The sequence below is a fragment of the Neopelma chrysocephalum genome, unplaced genomic scaffold (assembly GCF_003984885.1).
Source record: "Neopelma chrysocephalum unplaced genomic scaffold, ASM398488v2 Primary Assembly neopelma1_22, whole genome shotgun sequence".
In the NCBI taxonomy this organism is placed as follows: domain Eukaryota; kingdom Metazoa; phylum Chordata; class Aves; order Passeriformes; family Pipridae; genus Neopelma; species Neopelma chrysocephalum.
In genome coordinates this window covers 8,380,726-8,398,933 of record NW_020897689.1, presented here as the reverse complement: position 1 = coordinate 8,398,933, position 18,208 = coordinate 8,380,726, and the positions used below count along the sequence as shown (strand labels likewise).

Here is an 18,208-nt window from a genome sequence, read left to right as displayed (position 1 = left end):
GGAGAACAACGTTTCATTGTCTAGACTGAGAGCAAAAATTTGTGATACTTGGAATTGGTGTAAGAGACATAAAGAGAACTTACCTTACTTACATTTTCAGCATAGCAGAAATAAAACAGAATATGTACTTACTGTGTAATTGAATTTTGTACACTCTTTTCATCTAGAGTCATTCCCGGAGGTGGATCATTTTGAAATGCCAACAGTTCTTTTTGTAATCGTTTCTATAAAGAAATTGTATAGAATAACTTAAATACTAAATTAAGTTCAACAATAAACATGCACACTAAAGTACATTTCATCAATTATTAAAAGGTAAAAGGAGTCTTATTTGAAAATTTAAAAACAAAGTGAAATTCAAAGGTGAGCAAAAAGGAAGACTCCTAGAAATTTAACTGAAAAGTCACAGGCAAAATGGTCACAGGCTTTAAACTTACTTTTTGGCTAAAATGCAGTGGCATCTATATTTGCAACACTGCAACGTGAAGATCTGTTTCATGACAAACTACACAGATGTATTAATTATTTTGTCATATTACAAAGATGTCTATGAGAGCTCTACACCTAGCAGAAAATATTTCACATTCCCACAATAGCATCAGAATCATAATTAATCCCACAAGATTTTAACAGCACAACTCTCGCTCCTCTACGTAATTTAAGACACTTCTATCTGGCATACGTGCAAGCCAGAGGACAGAACAGAAACTAAAACAAGACCAGGTGAATTGGAGAACACAAACTATTTAACAACTGTAGAGTAACTGCATGTTAGAACCTACAGAGTCATAGTACGTAGAAAAGAGTTATACTGGTGGCTCAGGTAATTCTTACCTATTTTGACAGGGATAAATCAATTGCTAACTGCAATCAGCTGCTTCACTAACAACTATAAGCACTGTTTCTTACAATCTATGGAGCAAGGGAAATACAACCTCTGTGAAGTGCTGTCACTGGCACTGCTTTCAGAGTGTATTTTCTCCATATAAACAGTTATGCAATACGTTTTGTCATTTCCAAGCCATATAGGTGAAAAAAAGTTCAAGGCTTTCTCATTTCCTACTTTCCTTTTTCCTATCAATCATTTTAAGGTTTACCACCTATGAGTGCACTTCAATCACCCTACTAGTGAAAATGATCTTACACTCAAAAGGAATAAAAATACATGGTTTGGGGGTTTAGTATCTCATTTCTATTCAACATCCAATTTTTTTTTAAAACATAGGTTTATCCCACATTTGTAGATGTTTTCCAAACAACTTTTCCAGAACTTAAAAAAATCCACAGGGGAAAATAAAGTGTTGATTGATAAACATAGAAATGATGCACTATCTTATCAATATTTTTGAAATTGGACTACAATAAATTCAGCCAAACAATTCACAAAGAAAAGGCCCCCACAAATTAACAACTTACATTCTGAAAATACTGAAATAATTTTTTATCTCTATTAAGCAGCCCTGAAAACTTGTTTTGGGCTTCTATTTTGAAAGTTCCCCCTACCTTGAACACAGATACAATATAAACGAACTGAAAAACCAATGCTAGCACTTTCATACAAAAGCTACATACATTGCTAACGCACTGAAAAACAGATTAGAATGCTAGTGTTTATCTTTTGCTTTCTGCACAATTTAAGAAAATACTAACAGTGTTTTTAACACCACTGTTATGAAGTAAAATGCAAAGGAGCAAGGTTACAAAACCATTTCACAAATCCTTAATTTGAATGGCAGATACTCATTTTTAAGTCAATTCTCTTTCTGGCACTTCCCCAGACCACCATCAAATAAACCTCAATGGCAGTCAACCTGGGTATGCTTTGTCATATACAGAAATATTTTAAAAGTTCAGAAATATTACTTTATACACAATAAGGGAAATTCAAACTCCCTTAAAAAGGTGATTTGGAAACATTAGTTGAAAAATAGTAAGGAACAGCAAATAATTCAGTAGATCCATTTCCTTATCCTTGTAGACTAACTATACAACTTCGTCTTTATAAAAAGGAGCCTAAAATCCATTTGAGAATTGAATTAAGCTATCAGTATCTGACAGTAAATTGAAGAGAGGAAATTTTGTTTTTTCTGTATCCTACAAAAAATTCCAAATTATCAACACCTAAAATATCCTCTCATTCCAAGTTTGCACCTTTGTCCCTTTTTCCAGCAACCTTCTTTTCAGTCAAATAGTCTCAGTCCTTCTTTCCATCTCACCAGTGTGAAAATATTACCTGACTGCTTCACAGCTTTTCAGTTCTCACACACTATATTTATGATTCTTTCTAAAAAAACAGTAGCACAAGGAAAAAAAAAATTATAATGTGTTCTTGATTATCACAGTACCACTGAAGTGCTCTGTTCCTCTGATCCTAAAGCATTTGCTGACACTGTCATGAGGGCCTGTCCAGTAAACACAAATAATATATACAGACAATATACTGCTTCTCATAATTTCCAATACAAAATGGAAAAACTATCCCAGAGAAATGACAGGAGATACTATTTACAATTTAGGTCAAAAGTATCACAACAAACACATCATATTTTTACAGACAAAAAAGAATTTATCATTTCCAGGTTAGCCAATTCAAACAAGTATCAACATGAGCCAAGAAAGGAAGTTCAAAGAAGGTGTATCCACTCCCACCTCTAAAAAATGCTGGAAAACCGGAAACAACAGATAAGGAGAAGGCTGAGGTACTCAATAACTTTTTTTTTACCTCAGTCTGCAATGGCAACCTCTCTTCCCACACCTTGCAAATGGATGGGACAGAAGGATGGAGATTGGGGGAGCAAAGTCCTTCCCACTGGAAGTAAAGGTCAGGTTCATGACCACTTGAGGAACCTGAATATACACAAGTCTCTTGGGCCCAATGAGATGGAAGCAAGGCAGTCTATACAAAAAGAGAACTACTTCTATTGGACAAAGAGATACGCTTTTAGGATATGAGTTAAGCCCATTATTTGTTGGGGTTTTTTTCCCCACAGCTGGAATTATAAAATATCTATCCATTTTACAATGCTCTACTATTCCATTACCATGCCATACAAGTTAATCATTCCTTATCTGACAAACATAGCTGGGTATCTTTAATAGGCTATCACCAAATATTTTCAAAACTTGCTTTTTTTCTGTGAAGCATCAACTCAATTATTTCTGTACAGACTAACAAAGACTAAAGACCTTTTCCAAAACACGAGAGTACTCTATAGCAACTGGAACAAAACTGTAGAGGGCATCATGGCCTACCAAGCAAAATTCATTCAAATAGTGAAAAAATGTTTAAAGAGACAGGCTAACTAATATTTAGAAAATAATCTTTTAATCAACCTCTGTAGTCAATGCATTCCAGGGTTTCACTACCCTCATGTTATAAAATGTTTCTTTTGTATCTTATTGGAATATCTCATGTTCCAATTCATATCTGTTGCCCCTTGTCTTCCCACTGTGACTGTTTTCCCTGATATTCCTGTATTATGTTGTTTTACTCATCCACAAGATCTCTCCTTTGCCTTCTCTTCTTACAGCTGAAGAAACCCAGTCAGTCTCCCTGTACATCATGCAGTTCAGCCCCAGTCACACTGTCTGTCATCTGTTGGACTCACTCCAGTACACCAGTGTCTTTCCTGTATCTTGTGCTGTGGCTCCCTACAGACAGCACTCCAGATGTGGTCTCAAGTGCCAGGGAGAGAGAAAAAAATCCTTTTCCTTGAGCTGCTGGCTGCATGCTAGCACATACAGCCCAGCATGCAGCTAGAGAAATTCAGAAAACTTGGAATATATTCCCCAAAGATATCATGAAGAATTTTTTTTTTTCTTCCTCTCTTCCTTACAACTTATAATAATTTGTCTCCTGTTGTGTCTCATTAATAGAGAAACTGGATTATCAGGAGACAGATCTAGTTTAAAAGAAAATCTCTTAAATGAAGCCCTTAAAGGCTAGATTCATATAGTTTAATTAGGAAATTGAGCTCCTCGTTACCATAGTAATTCAGAAAACATTTGAAGTTTAAATTAAAAAAATTGGAATTAATTCCTCTCCAGTGTTTAACAGTAGCTGACCAAAAGGTTACAAAGAACACTGATTTTCTCAGAGCAACACTAAGTAAACTCGCATTATTAGCTTCAAGATTCAATCACGAACTTTTAAAAAACGTGACTCTGGTATATCAAGTCCATACACATCAGCTACAAATGCCATGCTGCAACTCACATTTGAAAAGGAACAACTTCAGTGGTGGAAAAGCCTTCCTTTATTTGACAGTTATGAATACTGATTTTTCCCACACACACAAAAATTTTGGAAATTAAAAGCAACATGCATAGCTGGACAAAGTATAGTGGATTAACACTTTTCAGACAATCTTCACTATCTCATTTGTAGAATCTTATAAACTTAAGACTTGAAGATACCTCAGAGAAGTCACCTCTCCATCTTCCTAACATAAGGATGGATCGAAGAATCTTAAAATATCATTGTAGTTAAAAGCCTTTAATATTTTTCAAATCACTTTATCTCTTGCATTTGTAATTGGAAGAATTTTCTTCACAGTAAGAGATCTAGGTGGGTTGAATAAATTATTGCCAAATTACTTCTCTTAGGGCTTCATGGATACAAAAGAGTTCTTTTACTTATTTCAGCTCACTTCTCACCTTTCTCAATCTCTACTCAACTAAACACATAATTCTTTCAAGCCAATGCAGACTGCCCTCAAAATACTCTTTGGCAGGTTCTCTCAGCTTGACAGAACCAAACACCCTCTCTCCTTTAGACACCCAGTCTAAACAACCACCTACAACTGTGATACTGAGCAAAGTGGTCTTTGTGGTTCATAAGAAAAAAATATAGTCCGTTTATTTATACCCTATTTTGCTTGTGTGCTAATTCAAAAGTCACATTAACGCGAGTCAAAAATATTTACACAGTTAGAATACACTACTGCTACTCTTTTACAGCAGTTACAGCACAATAAGAGGAGAAAATCATGTTAGTTCCATGTGATTCTTTTTCTGAAATGCATTTTGGCTACTTGTCTTTGCTAATTGTCTATTATATGCCACAAGTATCAGAGACAATTTGGTCCAGTGATTCCCAGAAGTAACCCTTTCGCATGATAGCAGAAAAATAAAATAATATTTATCATCTGGAAACTCACCCAAAAGAATTGTCAAAAACCTCAGATTCAGTTGCTCAAACACTTAAAATAAAAAAAATTAAAAAAAACCCCAAAAACTAACCCACACAGCTGATTCCTAGTGACTGGTATAATATCCTATGTCTAAAAGGTATTGAATCTGTTCTTTTTGTTAAGTGTGATTTGTTGTCAGTTCAAGTATTTGTGTCATCTATTCTTTGCTTTCCTTTCTATTCATTCAAAGCTCATCCCTTTCTTCATCTTTCTAATGATTTATAAAAACATATTTAATGCTTTTCAAATATGTCAATTTAAAACAAACCGTGAGCAGATTTCCCTCATATGGTTGTCCCTTTCTTTCATATTGAGCTTCAGCAGCAAATACTTAGTTTCACTTTTCTGTTCTGTACAGACCCTCTTCAAGTCACTGAATACAGGTCCTCATGCCACCATCCTGACTTTTACTATTATTCCTATTTTTTTTCCATATGGAGACAGACCGCCACAGTAAATTAGTATTTTATTCTAGAAACCTGCAACCCTTCAACTCTCTTAATTATCAGGAGACTTTCTTTATTTACAAACGTCCAGCTACATTGAGACAAGCATAGCTAAAGTCAACATCACAACTACTTTTGGTTTTTTCCTTACCCTGAATCAGGAATAGCATTTTTTTAATCACACACTCAAGTTGCTTTTAGCCTCCCAATCCGCTTCTTCGAGTCAAAATACAAGCCAGTGCAGCTATTCATTCCTAAAGTAACCTCCAAACTTTATGATGTTTTCCATACACTGATAAACTCCTGGAAGCTGTGCTTGTTTTGCTGTCCTTTTCACATCACAAGACACTCCCTCCAATGGTTCTGCTAATCCATCATAAGATTTCATTTAGAAGCACCCTTCTGCTTGTCCACTTTCTATTTAAAGGGATTGTGAAAGAAAACAGACTACAATCATGGAGTTGTTAATGTAAAGGGATGCACAGGCAATCTCAAGTTCACCTCCTCCTTATTTTTGAGAGAGAATTTTATGTTTAAACATTCTTTTAATACAACTTCCAATCAAATCAAAACTAAAATGTATCAAATTGATAAAAACATTCAATATCTAGAGGGAAACAGAACAGCAGTGTAGGAATATCAGAAACCCAAGACTGGTTAACACCACAGTCCTTCAACTAAAAGAATAATCACCTGCAAAAGGCAAAGAGAAGTGACACAACCAGTAGTTTACACAAGTATTTTCAAAAAGGTGGAAGTCTTTGAAACCAAGATTACTTATTCACCTGTCTCTGTAGGAAAGGATGATTCAAGGATGCAATCAAAGAACACGGCTTAACTCTGATCCAAAGATCAGTTCCAAAAGGAAGTTTAGTAGCTGGGACGTGACTGACATAATTAATATCCTGTTGCTACTTCTGTCAAACAGGATTTGTGCAACTCCTTCAGTTATCCTCCACAGATTTTTGAAAGTCTCAATTTCATAAGATTTCTCAAAGCATATGGAACAAAGAACATAAAATTAACTGGTGTCAGCAGAGTAAAATTCCTGCCAGCTCCCCAGACAGCTCACAACCACCTCTATTATTTCAATCCTGATAGACGGGAGTGGTGATAGACAGCACTCACTGTCTGTCATGGTTCAAGTTAAATGGATCTCTAAGCAAAAATGCATGTCCTTCTTTCTCCAAATTGGCACGCATCTTACTTGGCCACCTCTGGAACTGGTGTGGTTGTGTCTCGAATGCCACAGCTGAATTCGCACTTTTGTTGATTCCTGGTGAATCACATAAAGAAGAAGCAGGCAGGGCAGAAGCATACAAAAAAGATGCAACACATGAAAAGGAGGAGAGGGTAACAATGTAGGACTGAAAGAAATTTAGAGGTTGGCAACATGAGTATTTCAGAATCAGACTCCTAAAAACAGATAGTTTGGTTACTGTGCACCATTGAGCTGGATGTTATATCACATAAATGCTTATTAACGGATACAAAATTACTTCACTGGTCTATGTGTCTCTGTCAGCTACCTCAAAAGGCAATAAACTATTCCTATAGCATATAGAGCAACAGCACCATCACATTTCCCAAAACCAAGAATCTTTTTTTCCAAATCTACCACAAACTAGGATCATACCCATGGACAGACAGACTAATAGACTTGAACCACAATCCCCCACAATGAAATAGCGTAAAGGTATTTTTCTCCTGCTTCATGAAAACTTACCTAGCTCTTGTAGGTATGTGCAAATTATCATTCTCAGTGCCTTTAAAAGAAGTCTCAGAATATCAGGTATTTATTTCCAGTTCTAAGCCCATTGTCAGAACTCTTACAAAAGCTTTGCCCCTCCCTTGGAACACTGGAGCACAGAGTTAAAGTTTAACAGAGCTTTGGGCAAACAAAAACTGTATAGTGAAGTTATGGGGGTCACTACCAAGTACAACTGGTGTACAAACAGCTGAGAGCAACTAAGCCAGATAATGAGTGTTGCTTCAGGTACCCTATTGTACTTTGCAGCTGGAGTGGGCACAACATACATACACTGTTGCATTGGCTTTGTTGATTACTAGCAAAATATTAATGACATAATCCAATCAAGTTTGAATGTGTACCTATGCTCCTGGCTTATTATCTCCTAAGAGCTGAAATTATAACCTTATAAGGGTAAATTATACAAAGAAAATAAAATTGCAGTTCTTGAATATTTCACTTTTCGGTGTTTCAAGAAATGCAGCAGAAAACATGCAGTGTCTTAAATTGGCAATATCTTAAAAGAGTAAAGTAAATTACCAGCTATCTTAGTCAAATACTTTACCTCTGAACCACCCTTAATATGGGCTTGAAAGTCTATTTTAGACTTATTTTGGAGAAAGTAAGAAGAAAAGCGGAGTTTATTAAACCCAAAGGAAATCCAGCACAAGACATGATATATTAAGGGCAGTGGTAAGAATTCAGTAGAAAACAGATGCGGGAAAAGCAAAAATACCAGTAGGGCAGAAAAGTACCAGCAGAGCAAAAAGGGGAAAATGGGCAAACAGCTTCCTTTCACTTCTGCTGAAGGAAACCATTCCATTGCGACACCTTCTTTTACCATTAAAACAAGCTGTGATGGGCAATTAAGCTGGAATGTGGAAGCCTTTTCACCTGGAGTGGTAGAAACTAAACTAACCATGTCCAGTTAGGCAGTATCATGAGAATATGAAGAAACGATTTTTGGGGTGTCCTGTGCAGGGCCAGGAGTTGGTCTCGAAGATCCTGATGGGTGCCTTCCAACTCAGCATATTCTATGATGCTTTGAAACTGAAAGATGGAACAGCAACTTCACAGATAGGAAGCACAGGTGTTCAGAACATCTGCACTTGAATTTTGTTAGAAACCTTCTATTTCTATGCACTCGAATTCCCTTTCCTTTGTTGAAACAATGCAAGAAAGGGGTAGCCTTCCAGCGCCATGCTTTCCTAGACACTGTAAACTCAAATCCTAATCTGCCTCAGAGATCAAAGAGGAAGAAAACAAACTCATAAATAGTTAACAGTTAAACATTAATCCCACTGGGGCTCCACTCTTCTATTTTATGTTGGTAAAGCTGCTGCACCCTAGAGAGACCTAAAAATATTTCTTCGGTAATTACCAATGATTGTCTTCCATTCCCAAAAATTTAAATGCACACAAACTCTGTTAGCACCAAAACACTGTCAGTAATATGATAAAATCCTGGCAAAGTATTTACATTTCACTTATGAGCTACAGCCTGTCACCTGCTTCCCCATCCAAGTTACAAAATGTTTCACAAAAAACATCCTTTATGTTTTGAAGACGACACGAAGGAGACAGACTTTTTCCAAGCACTCCCTCACCGTACAGAGACAAACAGCAACCTTGTACCAGAATAGGAGGAGATGGTAACAGGCTGTAACGACAGTGTTGTACACCACCACCATGTTGATGCATAAGCAAAGCTGTTGCTAGTCTGCTAATACAAGCTACTAGCCTGAGAAAGACCAGTAACAACTCTATTTTCAGCATTTCAGTTCTTACATTCACAAATTTCTTACTGAAAAATACCTCAAATCCAGAATATGGAGTACTAAAACACTGGGTAGATAGTTCTGCTTTTCAAACTAAACTCCTTTACAGGGGAAAAAAAAACCAAAACAAAACAAAAACCCAACACATTTTAAACAGTTAAAACATTGCTGAAACTGACTGCATATTACTCTCTAATTAGAAACCTAACTTTAAATACGAAAAAACTCTCAAACAGAAGAGAAACAACAGAAACAAGGTAAAGATTACCAATGGTGATATTTAAGAAAAATTACCTGCTACACTCCATCTTGCTACTTAAGAAATCCAAAGAAATGACAGTTTCTACAATTTTTTGCTTCCTAATCAATTAGGTCATTCAATAAAGTCCTTGCAGATTATATCTCATAATTCGGGCAAAATAATTTGGCCCAGACTCCCGAACACAAAAACCATCCAGACACTTGAATATCCCAATCCTGCATGAATTTTTCCTATCAAAGTTCTTCTGGTAAGTTTTAATTAGGGCCCAGAGGAGGAAAGACAGATAATTTTCTGAATGTTCTCAATTAAAGCCTGAAGAGTATACATAACAAAACAGCTTCACAAAATATTCTGCCCATAAAAAAAGTAATACCAGGATTTTAGTTCAAAGAATTGTTTTCCAGTTTTATCTATTTTTGGCTGAATAGCAGGTTTTCAATCTGTACTGAGAATGCAGAAGCAGATTAGTCTCCTCCTTCTCATTTCTAATAAAACATGTTAACATCTGGCAACCCAGTTCTAATGTTATTTCTCAGACCAATCCAGACTTCAAGTTCTGAATGTCAGGCATTTTGCACATTTCTCTCTTTTTAAGGGAACAAAACGGCAGGCATGAATCTTTTAACAAGCTACTTACAAATAAATTTCCACCACTAATCTTTTATTCTTCTGAGTACTTAAAAATTTCTCAGTTTAATAACAGAATATTGCTCCAAGGTATTCTAAAATAATTGACTGAAAGGTCAAAGCAACACAGTCCTCTTTTGAAGGGAAAAATATACTTGACTTAAGATCACTAACAGACAAGATTAACCCGAAATCTTAACTACAGTACAATTAAAGATAAATCACAATAACTGTACACGCACAAAGAAAACACTGTACAGTCTGAAAAGCTTTTTGTCAGATAATCAAGTTTTTTACAATGAACCTGTCATTCGAAAGCAAATTAAGTGGAATCCACTACTACAGAATCAAATGGAACTGACAGCACGTCATCTGCTTTGTAAATGGAGCCTTTAAATGCACCAACGCCCAGCACAAGCCTCACACAGCAATAAAAAGTTAACCACAGATAATTTTATCTTTTAAGGAAAAGAGCCCAGCACTATTTGAAGTGCTTCAGTTAAAGAAATGAGCTTAAGAGGACAGTGAAGGCTCGCACAATGAGGGCAACCATATGTCTACCAAGGAATTTCTCATCCTTATAAAAACCATTCCAAAGGTTGGTAATCAAGATAAAATGTTGTATTCTGATAAAAAAGCCTTTTGGAAAAAAAAAAAAAGGGTAAAATGTTGGAAGCTGCAAACAGCAACAATATTTAATACTCATCAAATCCATATCCCTAAATATGACAGAGGGAGAATTTCTAACTTAGGAAACCTAAATCCATTCAGTTTCCTTGCCCCTTCTCACTATTGGCCACTAATTCATAGACAAAAAGAAATAAATAAATCTATGCGAACAAATAGCACCAAATTCTATGAAGCATTTAATTCCAGCAGACTTTTAGAGGCAATATTTGCTATGCTCTAGTAAACTATTACCACAATTTATTGACATATATACAGATTTTCCTCTTGAGGCTGATTAAGCAGTACTTTTAATTAAGTTGAATAAAAAAAGATGACAAACAACCTTGTATTTGTAATCACTCAAGGAGAAACAACTATTTTTTAATACTGTGCATGAAAGTATGAATAGCTAGTATGCTCAATGAGATCATTAATTGCAAAAATTGCAATGTCTTGCAATTCCTGATTTACCACCAATAACTTCTGTCCTTTCTTCTCTAACACATTAATACTACTCCTAGAAAGGCAAATTATAAGGTCCCCTTCCTACCTCCCCTGCCACCCCTGACTGATACCTGTTTTTCATGCTAGTGACTGAGGTCACCTGAGAGGAAACACAAACAAACAAACAAAACTTCAAAGGCTTGCATAGATTCCAGAATACCTTTCTGAACAAAAGAAACAAACAAACAAAAAAACCCCCAAACAACTGCAAAGGCTCACACAGATTCCAGAATGCCCTCAACTATCAAAAACAGGCAGAAGAGAGGTTACCTGACCTTAACTCTATCACAAAGGGTTGCTTACTGGGTCTTTTCATTTTGAAACATTTAATCTATTTATTTTAATTTGCTCTTAATAAAGGAAGTTGTAACAGGTTTCAGTGAATGGATAATATTATCTCTTCCTCCCTTCAAAAGACAAAAACTGAACCTCCAGCTGACAGTTCTGTCACAATTGTTCACTACTTCAAAGTCATGCAAGATGCACAAAACTTCTGGCTCCAAGTACTAAGCAAGACTTTCATCATCCTCTTCCCCCTCTGCCCTAGTGGAAATTTTAGCTTGTAATCTGCTTGAATGCTCGTTTCTCAGCTGTAAACCAAAGATATGTAAGAGACATGGTCATCTTACTGAACGCATTTATATTTGTTGCACTCAACCATAATTATGGGTAAGCTCAATGGGAGTCATGTCTTCCCTCTTCCACATTAATAAGGGTAATTTAATCTCATGATCTCTGTGAGTAGTCGCCAGTATGGCCTATACCTGTATAATATTGAAAGGACAGTGAAGATTATTTAGTCTGGAAGTCTTAGCTCAGTAGAATTTGAGTAAACAATTAAAGAAAGTGCTTGATCACCGAGTTTCGCGCATTGTTTGAGCTAAGCTGCTTTAGCTTATTAATTACAAACTCACAGAGCCTTCCAAGGGAGCAGCTTAACAAGACAACATTCCCTGGCTTTTGCAAATCTATCATGTTCTATTTTTCCCTTCCCTTTCCCTAGACTAGCTAGGTCTAAACACAAGCACAAGACTTGATAAAACTGTGAGCAAAAAATACTTGCACTCAACCAGAATATTTTTTTTTACAACACATATCTGCCTACTTTTATTTTCCTGATTGAAATTGTACACATATTGATGAGATATCAATGTTCAATGTTACGGGTTGAAAGCATTCATGGTTTTCCACATTTTAGCTGTAAAGTTGGTTTATTTGGAAGCAAGAGCTGCTGATAACGCTCAGGGACACTGGTTTCAAGAAGCTTTTCTACTGCTGCTTTCTTTCTCGGAAGTGAATTCTTTCAATTTAGGCCAAAAATTGTACAGCTGATGCACAGCAAAGTATCTCCCAAAATTCTGTTTACACAGGCAGACACAAAAACAAGTAAATGAGACTCCTTAGGGCCTAATGCTGTAACTTTCATTTTATTTATCTTTACTGAATAAAGATCATAAATTTTAAATTTCACATGATATTCAACTCACTTTAAAAGTACAGCCAAGATTAAATTAACTCTTCTTGGTAAAATGACTATAAATTTTGCATTTATCTTATTTTACCATAGCATGGTAAAATGGCTATATGCCAAAGCTAATACACCACATATCAGTACAGACTGATTACCAAAGGTTATGCAAAGGACAAAAGAAATGCTTTTTACTCTCTACTCATTCTGGTCTCAATTTCGGCACTTGCATTTTTCAGTTTAAAAAATTACTGAAACTCTTATCTTCAAGAGTATTCCACCAATGGTAGCACTAAATACTTCATGCTGTTATTAACTACAAATAATTTCATCAGGTTTATATCCCAGAACTGGTTATACAGCTACCAAAATTGCTCATTTTCTTTCGTTTTTTAAATTTTTTATTTGAAACAATACAAATAGCATCTGGTACTGTGATGTTTAAGAGTACAGAATACATGTGCAGCACCATAGCAGTTCCAATTGACTGAAAGCTTTCCTCACTTAAGGTTGGGTTTCTTGGGTTTTTTGGAACATACATTAAAAATAGTTTAAAACTTTTTTCTGGACACATCTTTTAAATAAATTACTGCCAAATTATTAAAAAAAAATGCTGCCATTACTGAACGAAGACTAAGTAATAAGTAATTATTCTGAGAACAGCTGGAAACACACAACTCCCACTAACACAAGAAGGGCAGGTAAAGAATAGAACCAAGAAGTATAACTAAAAGTATATGCATTTTTCCTTGAGATTTCAGTGGCCTGTAAACATTTCCCCCACCGTCTACCCTACTGGGGGAAAATACTGGTGTGAATCTTGTGGGAAGCTTTTATATTGCTACTGGCTTGCATTTTGTGATAAAAGTTTCTTGTGATCTCAAACTGTAACATGAATTCTGCATTGTCATCTCACACAATTATTTTACTGAATGGCTGTTTAGACACACATTTTGAAAACAATTCTATTGGTAGAACAAGAATTTTCAAGTCACACTTTATTTTGATGTGTGCATGTAATTTGATGGTGGTCTATCACCAGCAGTTTTCAAGGGGACAACACAGAAGCACAGTGAAAACCTAACATCCTACACTCTTTACTAAATTTGTGTCATTAATTACATCCGCTCTGTATTCAATGAGATTTAAATACATACATGTACAAATCTCATGTGCCTAACTTTAGAAAATAAATGAGAAGTTATTTTGGTGATAAAATGCACACTGAAAACTGCTCCCATAAATGAGTTTAAAGAGTTTTTGCAAATATGTCCAATCGTAATTCAGGTTTGTAATAACCTGGTATTAAAACTGAAAGGAGATGAAAGGTAAAGTGTATTATTTAAAATGTCAGTATTATATATAAAGTCAATCTTTCAAGTTTACTGTGGAAAAAGTTGATAGCTGCAGGTTGAGGGAAAGGCTTTAATTATTTAACACTTCATACAGCAATTATATACTTTCTGTACATTTTCAACTGAGCTTCCTTAGCTCTATTTTCCACCTGCTCTTCTATTCATGATGCAAGTTTTGTGTTTCCAGCTGTTCTGAGAACAACTATTTATTGTTTATGATTTCTTTAGCATTTGTTTTTAACACTTCAGATTCCTTAAGATGCTACATCAAATCTTCTAAAGCAAATCCATTCTATTCACTTGTTCTACACTACTTAACACTTTTTTGGAATATTTCTGTGTGTTTTTTTCAGGAGAAAGTTGCACAAGCTTGGGCTTTTTCTGGGAAAAGTCTTGAAAAGAAACACTCTTCATTCAAGGCTTGTTTTGGGGAGTTGTTGGCTTTTTAAGCAAATGATATTTTTTCTTAAAAGTCACACAAAACAGGTTTAAATCAGTTCAGCAGTGGCAAATCAGCAACAACACTGTGGTCAGAAAATAAAGTACACAATTGTATCAACGCTGGCTTCTATCATTGTAGGAGAAAAAAGGGTTACAGAAAACTACCATTAAAGACTGTCCACACAGACAAAAACCACAATAAGTTTAATGATACACATAAAGGCTCAAAGTCACAAGTTTCACAAGTTACTATGAATCCACTGAGCTCCAGTAACTATTCAGGTTGATGCTCAGAGCCATTGGTAAGAAGAGGTGATTTATTACAGTTCCAAAACTTCCCTAGTAGGCTGACTTAGAACAGGCTGATCAGATAACTCTAGTAACTTAATCAGAGATGTTTCAGGGGATCTGTAAAAATAAAATGTAATTAACACAGGGCATCATACATTTTTGCATAAAATTAAATCTGTTTAAGAAGTAATTAAACTTACTTAATGAACCAATATATCATTTTTATCAATAATATAAATAATAATGCCAGTCGATTGATAGACTACCGGTATAGTCAGAGGCTGCAACGAGTTGCACAAACATTTCAGTTAAACACTGGCTATTTAAAAACTCAACCAGAAAAAGGACATCTTTTTGTGTCAGGCAACTTGCATATCAGAAGTTAGCACTAATTATAATAAATTAAATGATCCTGAACCAAAAAGCCACTTAAATTATATAAAAGTTTCCTTTGTTAAACTTTTTTCCCCACTGAAGATATGTTAATTAATAGAAGAATCCAGAGCCTCGAAATCTTGCTCACTTGAGGGATATGTCTACTATTGATAAACTTACTAATTTTACAGTTCACTTACTAAACTTTCATTTATCTTTCCTGTTTACAACTCCTTTTCCAATTTGCTAAACTACATTACTAAATCAGTACTTTACTAAACACAGGAAAATGTAATTAGAGCATTATACAATTAGCAACATAGAGGAAAAAACCTCTATAAATGCCCTTCAGTCTCTCATCAAAAGACAACAGAACACTGTGCAAGAAAACAGAAAGTGTCATCTTACAGCTGGTATTTCTAAAATGAAAGCAATTACAACATTAGACTTACCACGGCTGTAATTTCAGGAAGTGAGTACTACCTTCTACACATACCTTACTTTTAGGCAACATTTGTCATTCATGTATCCTAAACAAACCCATGTAATTTGCAACCATTTTTTCTCCTTTACAGAGAGAGCAACAGGAATTAGGGTGAGGTAAGCTGTAGGTCATTTACTAGGCCAGAGACAGCAACACAGCACAAGTTAGCAGAGTCCCACAAAGTGCCTCCTTCACAGTTCACAGCCATCACTTCCCCAATTTTAACACAGTTTTATAAAAGATACTACTTAATAAATTATAGCCTCTGTTTTGCATTTGTGCTTGTGGAAGTCTGAACATTAGAAGAAGAGCATTGCAAAAATGCATTTGCCAGATAGAGCTAATAAAACCAAGGCAGATCAGACTACCTGCCTAAGCAACTGCTAAAAGAAGAACATTCTGTACAGTATGTTCAAGTTCTTGATCCCATTTTATTTAAATAACTCTGAAACACACACCGTGGGTGTTTTTTATACCTCTAAACTTCATGACTAGAATTTTTACCCCATAAAGTTGAATGCTTGGACATTTTAACTCTTTTTAGCTATGCTAAATCCAGGTTATTAGGACAGTTAAATGAATTTCTTCCATTTTGTACATTCTTTCTGGGCTGTTCCATTACCAGTGACAAAAAAAATATAAGTTATACTGGACCAAAACAATAAAATAGAAGAGCTAGCATCCGGTTGGAAAACTGTAAATATTCAAGAAAAAGCAGAGCAGTTGTTGGTGAAATAAGACAGGGGCCACTGCCACAAAACCTGGTGATCTTTTCTCCTGCCCCAGTCATAATAAATCACCACCCACTCAGAGCGGCACACAGTGAAAGTGATCCATTCTCCCAGAGCAATTTCTGCAGCCCCTATTTAAGAACCCTTCGGAGCAGGTTTGAAGGAATAATTCAGCTGGAAATACCTGTCAAGCAGCAGGATGGTTCATGCTACTGCACCTACAGCAACCCCATCCGACCGAGCAAAGCCAGACGCGACCCGTCCACAGGGCTGGCACCACACCGCAACCTCATTTTATGGAGGGAAAGAGAACCCCACCGGCAACACGCGGCTTGGAGCAGGATCTGCCTGTCCCAGGCCCCCGTGCCCAGGAATTACAGCGCCGTAACCCCCGGAACATGGAGCTGTCGGTCACGGTCTTCACGGTTCCACCGTGACCGTCACCCTGGCCGCCCACCCCGCACGGGGCGGCACACACTGCCACGGCACCCGGCGGAGGTGGGGCCCCTCGCACCCCACCGAAGGGGACCAAGGTCCCTTCGCCCTCCCCTCGCCACCCCGGGGAGCGGCGGCACCGCCGCCAGACCCCCCCGAGGCCCCACTCCCCACGCCCTCGCCCCGCCCGCCGCCGCCGGGGCCCGGCCTCGCCTCTCGCAGCCCCGCAGGTCTCACCTCCATCCCGGCGCCAGGCCGGCCCTTCCCCGCCTCCACCTGCCCTCCCCGGCCCCGCTACCCGGAGCTCGCCCCCCTCAACCTCTGCCACGGCGGTTGCTCCGCCCGCACCGCGCCCTGCAACGCACCGCGCGCGCACGCACACGCCCGGCGAAACGGTTCCTCCCGGCCCCAGCATACCCCAGCCTGCCCCCACCGCCGCCTAGCCCCCGCCCGGCCCTGGCGCTGCCCCGGGGGCTCCGCCGCAGACGCCTCACCTGCATCGACGCCATGATGGATCCTCCTCCCCCTCCTCCCCCCCTCCCTCTGCGCCGCCGCCGCCGGACCGGCCCCGCCCCGCGCGCTCACGGTCACGTGGCCGCGCCCCCCCGTTGGGCGGCCGCGCGTGCGCGGGGCGAGGGCGGTGCGGGCGGGCCCGAGAACCGAGAGCAGTGCGGGCGGGCGGTGTCCCTGAGGTACCGGTTCCGCTCCCACTCTCGCTCTCGCCGCCGCCCTTGCCGGCTGCGGTGGAGGCGCCTCGCCGTCTCATTGCGCACGCCGGGAGGCTCCCCCCCGGTGCTGCCCATCCCCTGGTTCGCCCTGCGGTCAGGGCGGGAGCTGCGCCCAGCGCTGTCCATCATCGTCACCCGCGGGGACGGGATGGAGCTGATCCCCCGCCCGTCCTCTGTTTGTGGAGGTATTTAGAGCTGAGCCCAAAGTCTGTAAGGGATTTAGTTAATGCGGGCTGTGCCCCTTCTGCGGGTTTCTCTGGGCTCCCCTCACACCTGGTGTGCCCCGGTGGGGGATCACAGAATCAGAATGGTTTGGGTTGGAAGGGACCCTAAAGATAATCTAGTTCCAACCCCCTGCCATCGGCACGAACACCTTCCACTCGATCACGTTGCTCAAAGCCCCATCCAGCCTGGCTTTGAACACTGCCAGGGTTGGGGCACCCACGACCTCCCTGCACAACCTATTCCAGAGTCTCACCACCCTCACAGTAATGAGTTTCTTCCAATATCCAGCCTAAATTTCCCCTCTTTCAATTTGTACCCATTACTCCATGTCCTATCCCTACAAATCCCACTATAGGTCGGATCGGGGATCCGCAGCAGGCGCTGCTGCCCGGGCTCAGGGCATTGGCAGAGGGAGAAGGGCTGGACGGGGGTGCTGGAGGACTCTCC

The 18,208-nt window shown here is 38.6% G+C and overlaps 1 protein-coding gene across 8 annotated transcripts in view; it reads right to left on the bottom strand.

Annotated features, from left to right (window-relative positions):
• UBE2W (ubiquitin conjugating enzyme E2 W) overlaps positions 1-17,433 on the bottom strand; it is a 42,539-nt gene extending 25,106 nt beyond the window's left edge. For 5 of the 8 annotated variants that reach the window (XR_003535919.1, XR_003535912.1, XM_027693252.1 and 2 more), the window contains exons 1-2: positions 17,022-17,122; positions 133-224 (exon numbers count right to left, since the gene is read on the bottom strand). Coding sequence is in view for 6 of the 8 variants with exons in the window: in XM_027693252.1 (XP_027549053.1) it covers positions 133-224; positions 17,022-17,051 (122 nt within the window). In the remaining 2 variants the exon portion in view is untranslated. Of the gene's footprint in view, positions 1-132; positions 225-7,364; positions 7,389-17,021; positions 17,152-17,302 lie in introns of those variants that run through there. The other 3 variants (XM_027693411.1, XM_027693482.1, XM_027693659.1) reach the window with 3 other exon arrangements.
• Positions 17,434-18,208: the final 775 nt, after the last annotated feature.